We start from the raw sequence: 18,233 nt of genomic DNA on the forward strand, positions 1-18,233 counted from the left end.
ATGTATTTGACTGGATATACTTGACTCCGTTGGAGGTGATGTTATTGACAGAGCTGTTCTCCTGGGACAGGATAGAGTTGTGGTTGCTTCGGATGCTCGGGGTAGAGAACTCTCTGAGGATGTATTGAGCCTGATGGAAGGCCATCAAACACACACCCACCAAGGAGAAGCTGCAAAAATAGAAACTCAGCAAATATTCACTCCTTCCTCCTTCTAGTAAAAAAATATTTATGGAAGCCATCCTGATCAAAATCCTACCACTCCCATACTGATCAGAGGAATTTATGATCAAGTATCTGCTGACAGTCTGATAGAGTCAAGATTAGTATCTTTTTTTTTTTCCATATTTTTTCTCCGAAGAGTTTTTGCAGCGCTAGTGGCTCATATTTTTGACAGTGGGCTGACAGGAAAGAGAGCGAGGAGAAGGGGGCATGTGGCAAAGGTTGCCGTGACCGGGAGTCGAACCCGTGACGTCCACGTCGAGGACTGAGGCCTCTAAACGTGGGGCGTGCTAACCCCTGCACCACCACAGCATGCCCCGCAAAGCTAGTATCTTTAAGACACATTGCATACATTAAAATGACTAAACTGGAACACCTTCATGATTTGTGTCGAAAGATCTCTGATTGAACTTGACACTACAGCTGCAGTCTGTTTCCATACACTAGGGCAGTGGTTCTTAACCTGGGTTTGATCAAACACACTTCTGTAAAGTTGTGATGACACGCCCTGCTTGGCCATCACTTGCTTCAGAGGATCAGGTGACATTGCTTGGCCAATCAGTGCCGTAGGAAATTTAGTGCACGCAGTATTCAACGGCTGTTGTAGCTGAATGTCGTGTGGTTTCTTTCTCAATATTTTAATCCATACTAAACACGTCGAGCAAAAAAACGAAAGTGGTCAGATGAATCTGTACAATAGGGGTGCTCAATATGTCGATCGCAGGAAAATTTTGAGTCGATCTCTGCAGCAGGTGACAAACTGAAGGCCTCCAGGACGCTGACAGGCTTATCAAAAATATTCACTCAGATCCAAAACATTTGTAGTTTCATTAAAGAATAATAATTTTTAAAAAATCAACAAAATGTGTTAAAATTAATAATCTGTAATTATTGTTTCAACGAGGTGTAATTCAGTGCATTTCAATTCCATTAACAAAAAAAAAAGGGACTCAAAGACCGACAGGAGTTTAAATTAGCTAATCAACCACCGCTGTTCTCATGAACATAAACTGTGTTCATGAGAAGCTTATTAATAATCGATAAATAAATATCAAGCCTGAAAACTTGATATCATAACGGACTGAATGTTTTTGATGTAATCTCTGCTTGGCTTGCAGGGCGCAGGCAGTTTCCACAGCAACGGGTGTGCTTAAACAACAAAGTGAGACGGAGAGTAAAAAGGTGCGAGTGGTTTTGAGTTGATCACCTGATCGAGGAGTTTTATCTTTGTTGACCTTTGCTGTGGTTCATTACAGCCGCTGTAGTTTCTGAACGATCAATTAACGACAAACTTGGACTTATTCCTTCGTTCGTTTGCAGTAAACGTGTTGTAACAAACATCCAGTAGGACAAATATATTTTATTAAGTTTTACAAAACAAATGGCTTCTACCACAATGATTATGTGAAATTAATTAGATCCCAGCTTCAGAAGAATTGCCTTTATTTTTATAGAGCTCATTGGTTCCTCCAATCAGTCTGCAGTTTCTCATATTGACATCTTCAAACCAAATTTCACATCTCCCATAACTGACTGACACCTGCTGGCCTCAGGTTTGCAACCAGCTTCTGACTGAGAAACCAGTAACCTGCTCCCAGTGTCAGAATCTCACTGAGGAAGAAACCGCATTAGTTTTTCTATCACTTTGTCATTTCTAATATCACTGATGTATATTCATATAGGAAATGAGTCAATAGGGTTTAATTTACAATTTTTATGTCTTTGTGTCATAAGGTAGATCTCAGCTGGCTGCTGAGAAAAAAAGTAGATCTTAGTCTCAAAAAGTTAGAGCTCCCCTGATTTACATCATGGATTCACGTGTATAACGGAACAGGAAGTGAGTCAGTGTCCAAATCTGCATGATATGCAACTCTAGTCTCGCACCGGCAAAACTAAGGGAACACTTCTTGAAGCTGCATGGAGATGGGGAAAAGTTAAAAAGTATTTTGTGGATTCAAAACGACAAAAAAAAAAAAAAAAATTTAATGTCAAATTTAAAAAGATTAAGTTGTTAAAAAAATTTTTTAAAATCTTTTAAAAATGCAAATTTATTTTTAATTAGTATAATAGTAAATAATAAATATATATATATATATATATATATATATATATATAATATATATATATATATATATTATATATATATATATTTCTGGGAACTGAAATTCTTTTATGGGGCCACATTATTTTTGGGACCAGAATAAAGTAATACCATAATTTGTTGTGAGTTCATGCACTGTGTTGGTTTTGTTCTGTGAGCAAGGTGATGTTCATGCATGACTCATTTTGTGCACCACTAAAAAAACACATATACATATGTCTTGAATATGAAAAAAAAATTATTTTATTTATCATTAAAGAAGGGTTCAGTGAATGCACATGTGAAACTGGTGAGTTCGGTACCTCAGAAAAGGTTAAGAACCACTGCACTAGGGTAATGCTTCCAACGTAGCTTTGCTCTGGATGCTGTAAAATTTGATGTGTAGTGTCTTACCTGCTCTCTCATGTGAACACCTACCTAGGGATATTTGAGCACAGTGAGCAGAGTATGACACAGGTTTGTATTTCTACCCTTATTAGGACTTTGTATTTACTTCCATTTATTTTACTGAGTGCATTCAATACCTGACCCAGATATTCCCCCAACACACACCATTACTAGTCTGTTCCTAACCGCATGCTTAACCGAAATGTATTTCACATGTTGCTTCTGAACCTGAAGTAACAAGTGGGTCCACCATATTAGGACTGGGCTTTGGCGGACACAGATTGGAAGCTGTAGTAGTCTCTCTTTCTGACTGCAGCAAATGTTTCCAGGAACCAGAGTAGTAAATTAGGACAATTACTTATCAACCTACATTTTCCACCTCATTTACTGCAATTAGAAACAAAATCTAAGAAATTTAGTGCAGAAAAAAGGCACTTTCAAGGAGGTAGTTTATTTAACAGGAACTATCTGTTAAATTAAATATGCACTATGACCTTTTGTGGATGGAGAATGCTTGAATTGATGGAATTATTAGGATTTATGATACAGTTGTTTACAATTAAAAAAATAAACTTAACTACAACATCACAGAACATTAAAGATTGAAAGTGAAGGAAAGCAGCTTTGCTCTGCGTGCGTATCTGGGTCACATCACACAGGCTTTAATCATTACAATGACATATTTATCTGACTTGGAAATATTTATAATTTTGTTCCAGACATAATGCTAATGAAATAGAAACGTATTTTGATCCCAAAGGAAGGCCTCTCTCCTCTCACTTCCAAAACATGAAAAATAAATTCTGCTTAAGCAAAATCCTTTCAATGTTTGTTCCAGGTTGTGGTGAGTTTATTTAGGTTATATAGAGTAATTTTTGTCAGTAAAAAAATTTATTGCTGCAAATCAGAGCATTTTCTTTTGTTGACAGAAGGATCTCGAAGGAGAAGATGGAAGTGAACTACACTTTTAAGAGTGAAAAACATTTATATCGATGGAAAAAATAAGTTATTTAGGTGAGCAAACTAATGTGCTCAACTTGGAATGGAGTTCTGTAAGCTATGCAGAAACACTTTGTAACATTGAGTAACATATACAGCAGAGCAACAGAAGTATCTGAAGCTCCAGTTTAGTCAGGGACTTCAATGCTGGCCATTTAAAAGTTGAGGGACGATGCTGGCGATGCTGATAGGAGTTTGGCCCTCAACTGGCAGGTGATTAACTGCAGGAAGTGGGAAGCAGTTTGAGATCCTCTGTGCTTAATAAAGCTGTATAGAAGTACAGGCCAAATACCATTTAAAAATGCCTTCACCAGGACCAATATCTGGGAGCAACTAAACCCCTTCCCCATTGTTTGGATAACAGTGACTAACCATGTGAAGATGAGAGTAACGACCCAAAAGGTTTCCTCCCAGCTGGGGCCTGGTACCACCTGGGCACAGAGTGGCAGCATGTGGTGGGGTAGAGTCACGTTAAGGGTGAAAGGGAAAGTGCTACCACGTAATGTCACCAAGGTGAGGTCCCGAATCACCCAGGAGGATGTGAAGTCTGGTGTAAACCTACAAACAAATAAAAAAATATGTAGAAAAGATGAGAGGTGCAAGAGAATCAACAGCAGAAGAAAAATTTTTAAATGAGGAAATAAAATGAACGAATGAAGTTTAACAGTTCCTACGCAATTGTGATCTCAGAGGAAGTGTTGTGCTCCAGGCTGAAGGAGCGACACTGCAGCACCTCGAAGCCATACCCCTGACACGCATAACCATTGATGTTCATGGACATGACTGTCAGAGGAAGCTCTCCTGCATTCTCCACCTTAAAACTCTTCCTGATAGCAAACAGAGGCTTACTGGTGCGCAGACCTGGAACAAACATACTCTATTAATTTTTTGTAGCATTTGTATCTTGGTTAAAGCCAGAAATGGCAACATTTCTAGCTTTAAACAGCAGAAACAATGCTCTCACCGTCACGACACTCCATCAGAGTAGACTGAGGAACATTGAAGCGTAAAGACACGCCTGGACCAGGAAGTTTACCCCCGACTTTTAGGAGCTCTTTGGCTCCATGGCCTTGTAGGGTCACCATGTCAAATACTGTCAGGTTGTTTCTGAAAAACAAGGACATACAACCTCCTATTACACAACGGCAGACTGAAAAAGACCTTGCATACAGACAGAAAGAGAAAAGGATTAAGAATGGACCGAAATCTGATTATTTTCAATTTGATCTGTCCCAAGTGGTGTGCAGCCATTGAGAAACGCTACTCCTTTTGCTAATGCTCAACACCCATACCAAACTAACAAGACCATTCTTTGATGTGAAAGTTGTTAAGAAAAAAGCTTAAGGCTAACCATATTTTGAACTGTTTACAGTCTATAGGAAATCTCAGAGGTAAAGTGGAGTTATGTAATCTTTTGGTCCTCAACCGTTCCTGACAGCCCACCGTCCAAGGCCAACTAAAATCTTTTGCTCTGGCAAAAAAACACAACACTAATTTATGTCGATGAAGAATGCAATTTTAGTAGTAAACGTGATTGAAACAATTATAGCATTGTGGTGATATTAATTATTCAAATTACTTTGAATCCATACATGCACTTTGAATAAGAAAATTACATGATTAAAACAAATATCTGATGTAATTTCATACATTAAATTTCTGCTGTTGTCTATCAACCTTCCAGACCTCTCAGGTCTTCTGGCTCTGGTTCTGCTCTGCAACCCCAGAACCAGAACCAAACATGGAGAAGCAACGATCGATTTCTATACACCACAAATCTGGAACAAACTTCCAGAAAACTACAAAACAGCTGAAACACTGATTTCCTTTAAATCTCAACAAAAAAAACCACCTATTTTGAGTTGTATTTGAAACATAATCAATTACAAATTTAACAATGACGCTTGACTTAATATCATGTTGTCATTGCTGACTCTGTTGCATGACTTTGTGTTTTTGTGCTTACTATGATGTAAATCATTTTGAAATGCCTTTGTTACTGAAATGTTTTCAACAGTGAAGACACTATTTTTGTTTTTCTTTCAGCATATCCTGTTTGGCAGTGTTGTGAAAATGTGAGGCCCAACATTTATTTTCACAAATGAAGAATTACTGCATTCACTATGTTGAGATACACATAGAAAACTAATTTAGATTGCTTAGAAGAAAGAGAGAAAGGTGGGAAAGGTATAAAGAAAGAGGGAGATAAGAGTAGTAAGATTGTTTTGTTACCACAGCAACAATCTGATGCTGTGAGTTTAATATTTGAATTTGAGCTTTGTTTGTTCACAAATACAAATGAGTAAACTGCAAATATAACTAATAGCTTTTTAGGTTGGCGAGTGAAACTACTCCCCTTCTCCCAGATTAAATCTAACACAGAAGCTGCTAGAGGAGTTGATGTATTTAGCAGAAAGAGGGGCCCCTAAGTCAAATTCTGCTGAACGCCTCATACAACCTTGGAGCGGCTCAGCATAAGTTAAATACGATGAACTGCGCGCAGAGATGCGCACAAACAAGAGATTTCATTTAATACTGCTAATGTGTCTTTAGTAGCTCTAACATTTCATGATTGTTCCCTTTTTAATAAGCATCACAGAAACTTTGTGGGATTAGTTTTTCATATCTTCGCACTGCTGTGCGCATTAACTCTGCCTGACTAAGTGGACGAAGCATTTAATACAGTTTGATGCATCGTGTAACTGGAAAAATAATAACAAAAGAAATAAATATAATATAAAACCAGCATGAAGCATGACTACAAGAAGAGATCAAAAGCTCCTCAGCAGGCTGAATCTGCATAATGAGGTTAGCGTTGGTTCGGTAACCGGGATCACATACACAAACTTTACAGGAAAGAAGAGCAGTGAGTTGAGATGTAAATGCCGCAAATAATTCTTTGTTCACAAAGATAAATTATTCTCACCGCTCCCTCAACATCCACCTCTGAAAGTGGCAGTAAAAGTTATTCCGGTTCATCTAGAGCCGCGCAATCAGAGCTAACGCGGTGGGTTTTAAACTCTTATCTTGATGTAGAGTTTAACAAAGAGACATACAGTTGTGGTCAAACGTTTACATACACTTGTAAAAAACATAATGTCATGGCTGTCTTGAGTTCCCAATAAGTTCTACAACTCTTATTTTTCTGTGATAGAGTGATTGGAACACATACCTGTTTGTCACAAAAAACAGTCATAAAGTTTGGTTCGTTCATAAGTTTATTATGGGTCTGCTGAAAATGTCACCAAATCTGCTGGGTCAAAAATATACATACAGCAACATTAGTATTTGGCCATTGTCACGGCAACTAAGCGCTTTTGGTAGCCATCCACAAGCTCCTGGTGCAGAATTGGTGCAGTTCAGCTAAATGTGATGGTTTTCTTGCATGAACCTGTTTCTTTAGCTCTGTCCACATGTTCTCAATGGGGTTTAAGTCAGGACTTTGGAAAGGCCATTCTAAAACATTAATGCTAGCCTGGTTTAGCCATTCCTTTACCACTTTTGATGTGTGTTTTGGGTCATTGTCCTGTTGGAACACCAAACTGCGCCCAAGACCCAACCTTCGGCTGATGGTTTTAAGTTTTCCTGCAGAATTTGTAGGTAATCCTCCTTCTTCATTATCCCATTTACTTTCTGGAAAGAACCTGTTCCACTGGCAGCAAAACAGCCCCAGAGCATAATACTACCACCACCATGCTTGACAGTAGGCATGGTGTTCCTTGTCTCCTCCAAACATATTGCTGGGTGTTGTGGCTAAAGAGCTCAATTTTTGTTTCGTCTGACCACAGAACTTTCCTCCAGAAGGTTTTATCTTCGTCCATGTGATCAGCAGCAAACTTCAGCCGAGTCTTAAGGTGCCTTTCCTGGAGCAAGGGCTTCTTTCTTGCATGGCAGCCTCTCAGTTCATGGCGAAGTAAAACATGCTTGACTGTGGAGACTGACACCTGTGTTCCATCAGCTTCCAAATCCTTGCAGACCTGCTTTTTGGTGATTCTTGGTTGACTCTTGACCATCCTGACCAATTTCCTCTCGGCAGCATGTGATAGCTTGCCTTTTCTTCCTGATCGTGGCAGTGACACAACTGTTCCATGCACTTTATACTTGCAAATAATTGTCTGCACAGTTGCTCTTGGGACCTGTAGCTGCTTTGAAATGTCAGGGAAGTCCCTGACTTGTTCAAGTCAATAATTAGCTTTATCAGATCCACACTGAGTTCCTTTGACTTTCCCATTGTAGCTTTTGTGACTGAGTCTAATCACTGGGTCAAATGAGCCCTATTTAAATGGGCTTATGAGAAGTGAGCAGCTGTAGTCAATCAGAATCACTTACAAGAAGTGAAGAGGCCATGACATTAAGCTAATTTGATTGACACAACTCTCTACATCACCAAAATTGACAATTTATGTTGCTGTATGTATATTTTTGACCCAGCAGATTTGGTGACATTTTCAGCAGACCCATAATAAACTTATGAACGAACCAAACTTTATGACTGTTTTTTGTGACAAACAGGTATGTGTTCCAATCACTATATCACAGAAAAATAAGAGTTGTAGAACTTATTGGGAACTCAAGACAGCCATGACATTATGTTTTTTACAAGTGTATGTAAACGTTTGACCACAACTGTAATTCCACACAGGGGGTTGATGTAAATATTCATTGGTCAGCCTGTGTCCAGTTTGAGTGAAAGGAGGCAAGCACCAAAGTAAACAAGAGATCAAGCAGCAGCACGCGAGGCAACGTGCAGAGGTGCTAGCTGTGTGATTAGTCCCTCTCCCGGCTTTAAATATTTTAGGAATAAATCAACTGCTGTGTAGAACAGTTTTTAGTTAGACAGCTTGACAAAAACTTCTGATCAATGAATCAGAATATAAAGGCGACTTGGAATTAGCTATTATACCTGATAATGAGAATGGTGGTGGTTGATTTGTGTTGGGTGGGGCTAAACACCACAGCGACCTCTCTGGTCTCCCACGGCTGAAGCAGCAGATGCAGAGCTCCCTCTCCTGTTACATCTGCTGCGCTCTCACCTGCCTGAAAGGAGAAACAGCAAGATGGAGAAAATGCTGTCAGAAACTCCAACAAAGTAATAAAAATAAGGGTTACCTTTAGAGGAGAAGTCAGCAGAGAAAACTCTTCTGTGCTGATGTTCACAGTTTGGGAGCTGATATTAAACCTATCAATAAAACAAAAAGAATTAAACTATTATGGTGCTCTGCTCCAATATGACAGTTCAAAACAATACAAGCACATCATTTGTTTCATTTACTATAAATACCAACCAAACTGTTTACCATTTGGTTAGAAGGTCCAGAGCTTCACTGGGAGAAGGGTAAAGGGAAAGGGTTCGAATCTCCACAGAAACCACTGAGGGTGAAGGGTTCTTCAGCATAAATGTTTTAACCTGGACCAGAGAGGACAATATGAACCACAAGTTTATGGAAAGAAAGGCAGTTTTCAGTAAATAATCATGCCACTTTGCTTACTTTGCTCTCATTGACAGGCGTAGCCCCAAAGTTCAGAGGAGCAGATCCCTCAGCAAGAAGCCTGGGCCACCTGGAAAGACATTGAATTACTGATGATGTGAATGATAAAGCTGAGAAATGGACAGAAAAGGGCTGGTGTTGCCGCTCACCTGCAGGGTAGTTTGTCTTTGTAATTCTGTGACCGAGAGCAGAGCTCTGCAGCCAGTTTGCTGTCTACAGCCCAGGAAGAGGTGAAAGAGTCTGGCTGAAGAGAGCGCTGCCACTCCTGGTGACCTGCCAGACGTCAACAAAAAAAACATAAATTTTCATCAGGAAGAAACATCTTACTTCACACATATGCTATAGAAGGGGCTAACTTTCACCTGCTTCCGATAAGCGAAGAGAACATTGTCGTGCACACTCACGCTCGGCCTCAAACACCACCTCTTCCTGTTGGCATATACACACCCATTTCCCATTTATTTCACACATTTCTCAACCAAGAAAGCAGCAGTCAGGAACATGTCAGGTTTACCTTTGATGAAGTTGAATGAAAGTAGAAGGGAATATGCAGGCTGATGCCGAGCCTGGTGTCCAGACTCAGGGTTAGCATGTAGTTCAGAGGCAGAGTCCTGCTTAGCAGTTGAAGGGACAGGATTCGCCAGCAACCTGTGGAGACGCTCAATGGACTACTGAAGTTCACCACCTGACAGACAGGAGGCAACAGACGCTTTGTTAGAAAAGACTCATGGGTTTGCTTGATAAACAGAAAAACACCTGGAATCAATCTTGTAAAAGCATAAAGCAAAGCATCACTTCATTAAAAGATGTGATTTGCTTCCTGTCACAAATGAGCTTTGTGTAACAAACTTCCCAGAAAACTGTTTTGTTAATTTAAATCTAGAGTTTGTTAATTTAAATCTAGAGTGAAAACCTACTTGCCGGAGTTGCTTTTCAACCATAACAAATAAAACATTGCCCAACGCATATGATGTGTAGTGATGATTTTAGCAATGGCACTTGACAAAATGTAATGCATTAGTTTTCACAACTGTTGACTCTATGATGTGTTTATTATGTTTTTTTATGTTTTCACATTATAAAGCACTTTGAACTGCTGTGTTGTTGAGATGTGCTATACAAGTAAAGTTCACCGATTGCTTGCTGCCTACCTTCACCACGCCCTGCAGCATCTCTGACAGTGTGGCATTGACCACAGTGAAAGGCAGAGGGGAAGGGTTGGAGAACCACAGCTCCATCTGGTGGTGGCTGCTTTGTTTCACCTGAAACAAACTGAACAAATCCCCTATTGTCCATCTGCAACAAAGCACAAATTATACAACAGTTCTTTTTAATGAAACTATACCCCCCAATAAACGTCAATAAAGAGACAAATGTGGAACCTGTGTGTGATCTGTAATCCTGGGAAGCTGGAGGTCGTCTTGTTCCCCATTATTTTTAAACTGATATGACTTACACACTTCTGTCCATGACCTGGAAATATACCTGGGACCAGACAGGAGGAAAACAGCTGATCAGCTTCAATGTTTGACTGAGAAGTCGCTTCGAAGCAAGAAGATCTCACCTCTGCAGGTTAAGCTGGCCACCTGGGTGAAGTTCTTTGCCTCTGGTCTCAGAAGAATCTTGTTAAAGTTTAGGCTGGTCTCCACCTTTGACAACACCTGTATGTCCTGTTAACATGAAAACATCTTGTTACAGACATAATAACACAATGATAAAACAAAATAAGAAATTCTCACCTTTAGGTAGAGCTGTTTCCCTCCAGAATTCAACATATAAACTCCTATTTTTGCATCCCCTGTGTGAAAACATAATATTGTCCATCTTTACAGTATTATTCTAAAATGTTTGCAAACCTTTTGTCATATCAGATGATTAAATACAATGTAAAGACAATGAAATTACTACTTTGGGTTACAAACAGTGAATACCAGTTTTGAAACTCTAAATTAGAAAAGCAGCTGCACACTTCAGAAAATAAATGCTTCAAATTTAAATCTCATGTGACTTTTATTCTGGAGAATTATTTAAAACAGAGCTAAAGAAGGAAGAGGTGGGGGGTATCTTCCTTTGGTCTCTTCTCTTCTATTCATTATGAAACTGGGAAAAATACATAAATAAATTTGGAACGTCCCTCAAAACTGAACTGAAAGCTTCTCTTCTGCAACTTTGTGCAACTCATGCTTAGATTAATATGTAAATGCTTTTGAAAAGCTGACTTTAGACACCAACAAGCACCCACCAAATGACGCTGGTCCAACAGCAGGAGCGACTAGCAGGAACAAAATGTGCTCAATGACGTAAGGTTTGAGCTTGTCCAGTTCAGCAGGCCGGTCACCACAAGCAGACAGATTAATCTGGAGTCTGAGACGCTCCTCTTTCTGGAGGCAGGACCCCTGGGACAAGGATATAAGATAAATAAATATATATACATAAATGCCAATTTGCTAAGTATTGGTATTGGTAAGAACCTAAACTCAGGTACTCGTACTTGAACTGGTAAACTGGTATGGGGACATTTCCTATCATAAAGAAATTTAAGACAAGGGAAGTGCAGGAGAGGAGAGCAACAAACCAGCAAGTCAAAGCAAAAAAGATGAGATAAACTACATCAAATTAAGTGTTGGAAATGTTCTGGGCGTATAAAACATACATGTTTAAATTCTTTCAATGAAAACATTAAACATTACATGAAATTTGTACTATTGCTCTAACAACAACATTAATTATTCAATCTATAATTTTCATGGGCCCATCGACTTTCTTGTAAGTGTTTTGGGGTTGACAGTTAAGAGGTACCATTACAGCGGTATAGTAATGATAACGTTTAAGAAGTCTTGTTTTTAAGAGTTGTGTAATGAGTACAGAGTTCTTTAGTAATTACAATTTAATGTCTCTTAAAAAAACATTTAATGTTTGGAAAGAAATCCAAGTACGTCAAGGAGTTAGAGAGAAAATCAAATGGTAAGTAATGCAGGCAAAGCTTTAGAGAATCTGGCTCTATTGTCGAGTCAAATGGAACAAGTTAATTTTTTTGTCCTTTTATATTCCAGCTTAAACATAAAATAACATTTATTATGTAAAATTCAAAACAGAATTTTCATGTAAAGCTTCCCTGAGTTGTGAGACATTGGCTTAGAAAAAGAAAAATAACACAGACAGGCTGAGAGAAAACAAGGAGTACCTGAGGACTGCTCAGTAAACTCTTTGGTAAACTGCACTCCAGCAGCAGACCCAAAATGGTGATGTTAGAGGCATCTTCCTGGAGAAACAAACAGCAACAACAAGTCATATGGCTTTCCTCTCAACCCAGTGCAGGGAAAAAACTAAATCACTAATGGATGTCACTCCTATGCATGAAGGTATTGCGCAACTGGACAAATCCTTCAGTGACAGTGTTGCAAAGCAGGTGCACAAAGGAGTGTCCTTTATTTCCTCTCTGTATGATTGCATTCCCTGAGATCCTTGTCCCTAAAAATCAATTTAATCATCTGTTCTTTGTTTCCTTTTTTAAACATTGATCATCAGCATTCACACCGAATATGTAGACCAGACTAAAGTAACTACATGTCAACTCTATGAAAGTTTGTCGACTAAAGAAAAATTGGCAGTAGTTCACCCAATTTACTGCCAGTCTAACAGTAATGGCTATTGTGAGACTGATGGCCATGCTGACGTCTTTAAACTGCCACCTCACTTCCTGTTGTGGAGGCGGCAATATGTTTCAGATGTCTCTCACACACACAAACACACACTTGCACTGCCTTAGAATCTATGAACAAGTCATATGTTGGTGCTCACGCAGTGTGCGCCTGAAAAATGTAAAAACACTGAGAAAATAGTGTCTGTGTTCATAACGGACCAAAAAAATGCCGATTCATCAGCCATCCACTAATTTAATCAGAGTGTGTGACAGTCAGTGTGTGTGTGTGTATTTCTCTAGGATATCAGCTGTTTCCAATTATGCTCTTATTGACTGTTATGCAAGGTTTGGATGAACAAGCTCATGAACATTTGGATGCATACCTGAGTTTGGGTCAGCTTTATGCTCTGGATGTGAGGGAATATTAGATGAGTTTCCTTTCGTTGGGAAGATTTTAATGAAGTTTGGTGGCTTCCCACACCAAACACCTGAAGAAAAAAAAGTTAAAGCATGGACTCACTGTACTTCAGATAAACACTGAAATTTAAAAAAGCATTTACTTAGAAAGTCATCAGAAAACTGTAAAACTTGAAAAAATTAAGATGAGATGTATTCTCTGTTAGAAGTTCAATTGTTAAGTATGAAACCATGAGAGCTACAGGGAGGGCAGATACATTGTTATACAAACAGAACTGTGGTAAAGTGAGATAAAGGCTAAAAAGAATTCAAGCTAATTGAAACAAAAGCAATCAAACCAATGTACACCTAATGAAAATTCTGTTATTTAAAATTAAGAGGAAAGTCAAAATATGTACAGCAAATTAAAAAGTGAAAAAAAAAAAAAACCTGAAGTATTTTCCTGCCAGACCAACTTTTAATAAGTGCAGTAAGAATTTAATAAACATCTCTTAAGACTTTTGCAATCAACAATTAGTCACATAAATTTAAAATTAACTTCATAATTTCCATTTAAGTGATTTTGAAGGACATCATAATCAATTTTATTTGTTATTTGTGTTGTGTGGTTTTATTTCCATTTTATTAATTGTTGTTGGTGGTTGTGTTTTATTTTTGGATATTTAAAATATCTTCCAGTTCCAGTGCTTTTTTTTTTTTTTTTTTTTACAAAATGGTCTTTAAGAGAACAATCTTGCGTTATTGTGCAATTGTTAATACATTACTTGAAGATGGTCTCAAAACAACAATACTATCATTTTACCACAACAATTACTGGGACAATTTATCATCCAGCAAAAGGTGTTATCGTGACAACTCTACTGATTAACCTGTCATACAAACTAAAATTTAGTGTAGCCAACTGCCTCCAGAAAATAGCTAAGCAGAAAATATAGTCCAGAGTACAATACATTGCCATATTGGATTCTTAGAATAAATCCAGACTGTTTGCAAACAGGACGTTTTCTAGAGAAAATTAATGAACAGCTTTATGAAAACCAAGGAAGGTAGCAGTGGGATCAGAGAGGACCCTCTGCTATTAAAGCAGAATTAGAGCTCCCAGTGTCAGAATCTCACTGAGGAAGAAACTGCATTAGTTTTTCTATCACTTTTTCATTTCTGATATTTACAAGTTTTATGTCTTTGTGTCATGAGGCAGATCTCAGCCGGCTGGTGAGAGAAAAAGTAGATCTTTGTCTCAAAAGGTTTGCGCTCCCCTGGTCTAAACAGTCCAGTATGTGGAAAACTTTTGCAAGGTTTGATAATGCTGGGTAACACCACACTCAAAAAAATAGCCCAGTGGGAGAGGTTATTCATCTACTGACCTGGTACGAAAGCAACCCATGGGCTGATGTGTTTATAAATAATGTGTTTTCTACACTTCCCTCCTCAGATGGGAGGAAAATTAGTTTAAAAGATGCCTTCCCCTTCGGTGGTATGACCTACAGCAGATAAAGAACATTTCGAAAACCTTCAGTAATACACAAATCATTGAAATAACAAACACTGGTTTTTGTGAACATACTTACTCTTCTGTGAAAGGAAGGTATGTAAAATTGCCTGCTGGATGGAATGATCGACAGCAGGGTCACAGGAACTTCCTGGCTGGGGTTGTGGATATATATGGTTTCAGCTCTTGGCAACCCCAGCGACCTGTAGACAGCAGAGTATTAAGATCAGCACGGAAAACATTCATCCTGAACACACTGAGGTCATCTGGAATAAAGCAGAGCAAAACATCCAAAAGAGGCAAATCATAAAGTTTCTTTCACACAAACTCTAGCAGTTGATTTATGGCTTCTGTTTGACAATGTGACACAAAGGTTTACATGTTATATATATTAGGTCAACATTCCTTTTATATTCCAGTAAAAAAGAATTAAAAATCCCATGTTAATGTTCATAAGACAAAACATGTTTTTTATCATGACTTAGTACAACAAAACAAAAATGTTCCTGAGCATTTTGTCAGCATGAAGAAGATGGAAATTTGCATTAACTAGATGGAACTCTTCAGCTATGAGTAGTTCAGTAAAAAGCACATACAAGATTATGCAGAAAAGGAATGCTTATAAAAAACACTTGTGAGATCAGGACTGAGGTCATCTTTCTGGGCTTGGCCAGTCTGTTACGCTGCAATACTCAAAACAAATGCTACCAATAAATACTGTCTGCTCTGCAAGCACACTAAGCTGAATAAGCCTAAACATTTGACCATTTACACTATGAAACTACCACACAATCCATTCCGCAGCAGCGCCCTAATTAGACAAAATTAAAGAACAGTGGCAGCTGGAGATGGGATTGAGAATAACTGAGTCACAGTGGCAGCAGGCAACAAGGTTCATTATCAATATGTATTAGATATGGTTTAATATAATTTAAGGTTGTTCATAGGCTCCATTTGCCAAACAGTAAACTTGCAAAATTGTTTCCAGGGTCAGAAGAGGCTTGCCCAAGATATAAAAGTGAGAAAGGCACACTTGGACATATGTTCTAAGAATGCCAAAAACTGCAGGCCTTCTGGAAAACCGACTTTAGGATACTGTCTGAGTCGTGGAATATTAATATTCCCCCAAACCCTCTCAATGCAGTATTTGGGGTTGTTCCTCTGACATGCCATTTGGCACGCTTTAGCTGTAGCCTTTTCCACATGGATTGTACGTCAACTCACTCATGGATTGAGGACTTGCTCGCCAATCTGTTCAATCAATCAAACAATCAATCCAATTTTATTTGTATAGCACATTTCAGCAACAAGGCATTTCAAAATGCTTTACATCATAAACACAAAAACACAAACTCATGCAACATAGAATAAACAATACATTGTTACATATTACATTTCAAAAACAATTCTAAACAGGTGTGTTTTTAGTTGAGATTTAAAGGAAGTCAGGGTTTCTGCTGTTTTACAGTTTTCTGGAAGTTTGTTCCAAATTTTTGGTGCACAGATGCTGAAAGCTGCTTCTCCTCTTTTGATTCTGGTTCTGGGGATGCAGAGCAGAACCAGAACCAGAACCTGAGAGTCTGGAAGGTTGATACAACAACAGCAGATCTTTGATGTATTGTGGTGCTAAACCGTTCAGTGATTTATAAACTAACAACAGTATTTTAAAATCTATTCTTTGAGCTACAGGGAGTCAGTGGAGGGACTTTAAAACTGGTGTTATGTCTCTGTCTTCCTGGTTTTAGTGAGAACAGGAGCAGCAGCTTCTGGATCAGGTTAAAGAATAAAGAACTTTCAAAGATGACAGCAAAGTGATCCGACAGGGCGACGTCAGTTACAACCAGGTCCAGTGTGTGTGCTTGAGTGTGTGTTGCTTGTTTGACATGTTGTGTTAAACCAAAATTTTCTAAAATATTAGAGAGCTTTTTTGCCCCTCTGTCATGAGGTTTGTCCACATGAAATATTGAAATCACCAACAATTATTAAACAATCATAATCAATGCATATGAGAGATAGAAGATCATTCAAGTCAGTAAAGAAATTTGTTGAACAACAAAGGGATGTTGTGCATGATTCTGCCAACACATTTTTAAAAATTTGGCACATTGAGAGATTCCCTGTCAATTCAGCATAATAGTCAACTAAAATTTTGGTTTCCCCCCCCCTTTGCTTTGTTTCTATGTCTATGTAACAATTATCTTTATTTTTCAAATCACAAAATAACCAAATATAAGCCACTCAGGCAGATGTGAACAACTCTAAAAACACAAATTCTACCTTTCATTCATATCTGGAGAGTCAGATAACATTGAGCAAACTGTATGAAATACCTTAAATTTACATGAGTTTAAAAATATCTTTGCCTCATGAACATTTTAAACAGGAGTAATAAGCAATGCAAAGTTGTCTATTATTAAATCTTAAAACAAGTGAATTTTGCTCTTGTCATTTACAATATCTTTCAGAAAATAATAGTTTGTGTCACATCTACAGGTTCATAACATCAACAGTAATAACCAAATCTTACTCAAGAGTTTAATAAAAATAAGTGCCATAAATTCAAGTATATAAATGTTCTTTTGGCTTTTCACTGTTGATAGTGAGAGATGTTACCGTTCAAAATACTCAATTTCAGATTGATCAAGAAACGAATAACTTGCTGACACTAATGAAGGATGATACTCAGATCTGGATTTCAGGTCAGGTCTGGTTTGAGGGCAGTGGTTGAAATGCGTAAAATGTCACAAGAGGGAGTCACTTAGTTTTGACCTCAGTTGGTTGTTGTTTAAGTTCATGATAGAGAATGTCTTCTCACACAAATATGTGGAGCCGAATAAGCTCAGCATTTTTTTAGCAAATGTTTGCATTTCTGGAAACTTGTCTTTATCCAGCTTTCAGTAAAAGTCAACAAGAGAAAGCTGCTGGTGTTTGCCATGCCATTCATCGACACACTGCAGCTCAATGAGCTCCAGATACAACTGTGGAGGAGCATCATCAGGGTCCACGGAGAAGGGAGAAAAGCAGCATGTCCTTTTCAATAACTGCAAAACCCAGAAAGCGTTTGTTAAATTCCACAGAAAGAGATGCGATAGCTGTTGCATAACTCTTCATTTGCGCACCAACTTTGTCCTGTGGGAACCTGTCAATGACCTCTTTGGTCATTGACAAAATGAACTGCGTGGTGTAGGGCTCTGTTTGGGACAAGTGTCTTTGGAAAAGTTGCAGCTTGGTTCCAAAGGCCTTGATGTCAGCGTATAGCTGGCTCACCACTGCATCTGGTCCTTGAAGACTAACAAGGACGAGATGCAAAAAAAAACGCTGCAGTGGGGACCCCTAACTTAGCTACCTCACGTCGTTGTGATACATTACGTCTCCGTATTCAGCCTGGATGTCAATCAAGAACTGCTGAAATTGTCGGTGGTATAGTGTTTTAGAGCGCATAGAATTGATTGTCTTTACCACTGATTTCATAACATGATAAAATTTG

General features: G+C 38.4%; 1 protein-coding gene across 3 annotated transcripts in view; it reads right to left on the reverse strand.

Moving 5' to 3' along the window:
* tmem131l (transmembrane 131 like) overlaps window positions 1–18,233 on the reverse strand; it is a 49,769-nt gene that overhangs the window by 9,405 nt on the left and 22,131 nt on the right. For 2 of the 3 annotated variants that reach the window (XM_055023099.1, XM_055023098.1), the window contains exons 5-24: window positions 14,826–14,949; window positions 14,622–14,738; window positions 13,224–13,328; window positions 12,382–12,459; window positions 11,440–11,593; window positions 10,937–10,995; window positions 10,762–10,867; window positions 10,580–10,682; window positions 10,349–10,493; window positions 9,712–9,882; window positions 9,560–9,626; window positions 9,347–9,470; window positions 9,198–9,267; window positions 9,006–9,115; window positions 8,818–8,887; window positions 8,612–8,745; window positions 4,673–4,815; window positions 4,383–4,569; window positions 4,081–4,266; window positions 21–170 (exon numbers count right to left, since the gene is read on the reverse strand). In XM_055023099.1, the coding sequence (XP_054879074.1) occupies window positions 21–170; window positions 4,081–4,266; window positions 4,383–4,569; window positions 4,673–4,815; window positions 8,612–8,745; window positions 8,818–8,887; window positions 9,006–9,115; window positions 9,198–9,267; window positions 9,347–9,470; window positions 9,560–9,626; window positions 9,712–9,882; window positions 10,349–10,493; window positions 10,580–10,682; window positions 10,762–10,867; window positions 10,937–10,995; window positions 11,440–11,593; window positions 12,382–12,459; window positions 13,224–13,328; window positions 14,622–14,738; window positions 14,826–14,949 (2,403 nt within the window). The remainder of the gene's footprint in view (window positions 1–20; window positions 171–4,080; window positions 4,267–4,382; window positions 4,570–4,672; window positions 4,816–8,611; window positions 8,746–8,817; window positions 8,888–9,005; window positions 9,116–9,197; window positions 9,268–9,346; window positions 9,471–9,559; window positions 9,627–9,711; window positions 9,883–10,348; window positions 10,494–10,579; window positions 10,683–10,761; window positions 10,868–10,936; window positions 10,996–11,439; window positions 11,594–12,381; window positions 12,460–13,223; window positions 13,329–14,621; window positions 14,739–14,825; window positions 14,950–18,233) is intronic. The other variant, XM_055023100.1, reaches the window with a different exon arrangement.

This window comes from Poeciliopsis prolifica, unplaced genomic scaffold (genome assembly GCF_027474105.1).
Source record: "Poeciliopsis prolifica strain line A6 unplaced genomic scaffold, Auburn_PproV2 SCAFFOLD095, whole genome shotgun sequence".
NCBI classification, from domain to species: Eukaryota; Metazoa; Chordata; class Actinopteri; order Cyprinodontiformes; family Poeciliidae; genus Poeciliopsis; species Poeciliopsis prolifica.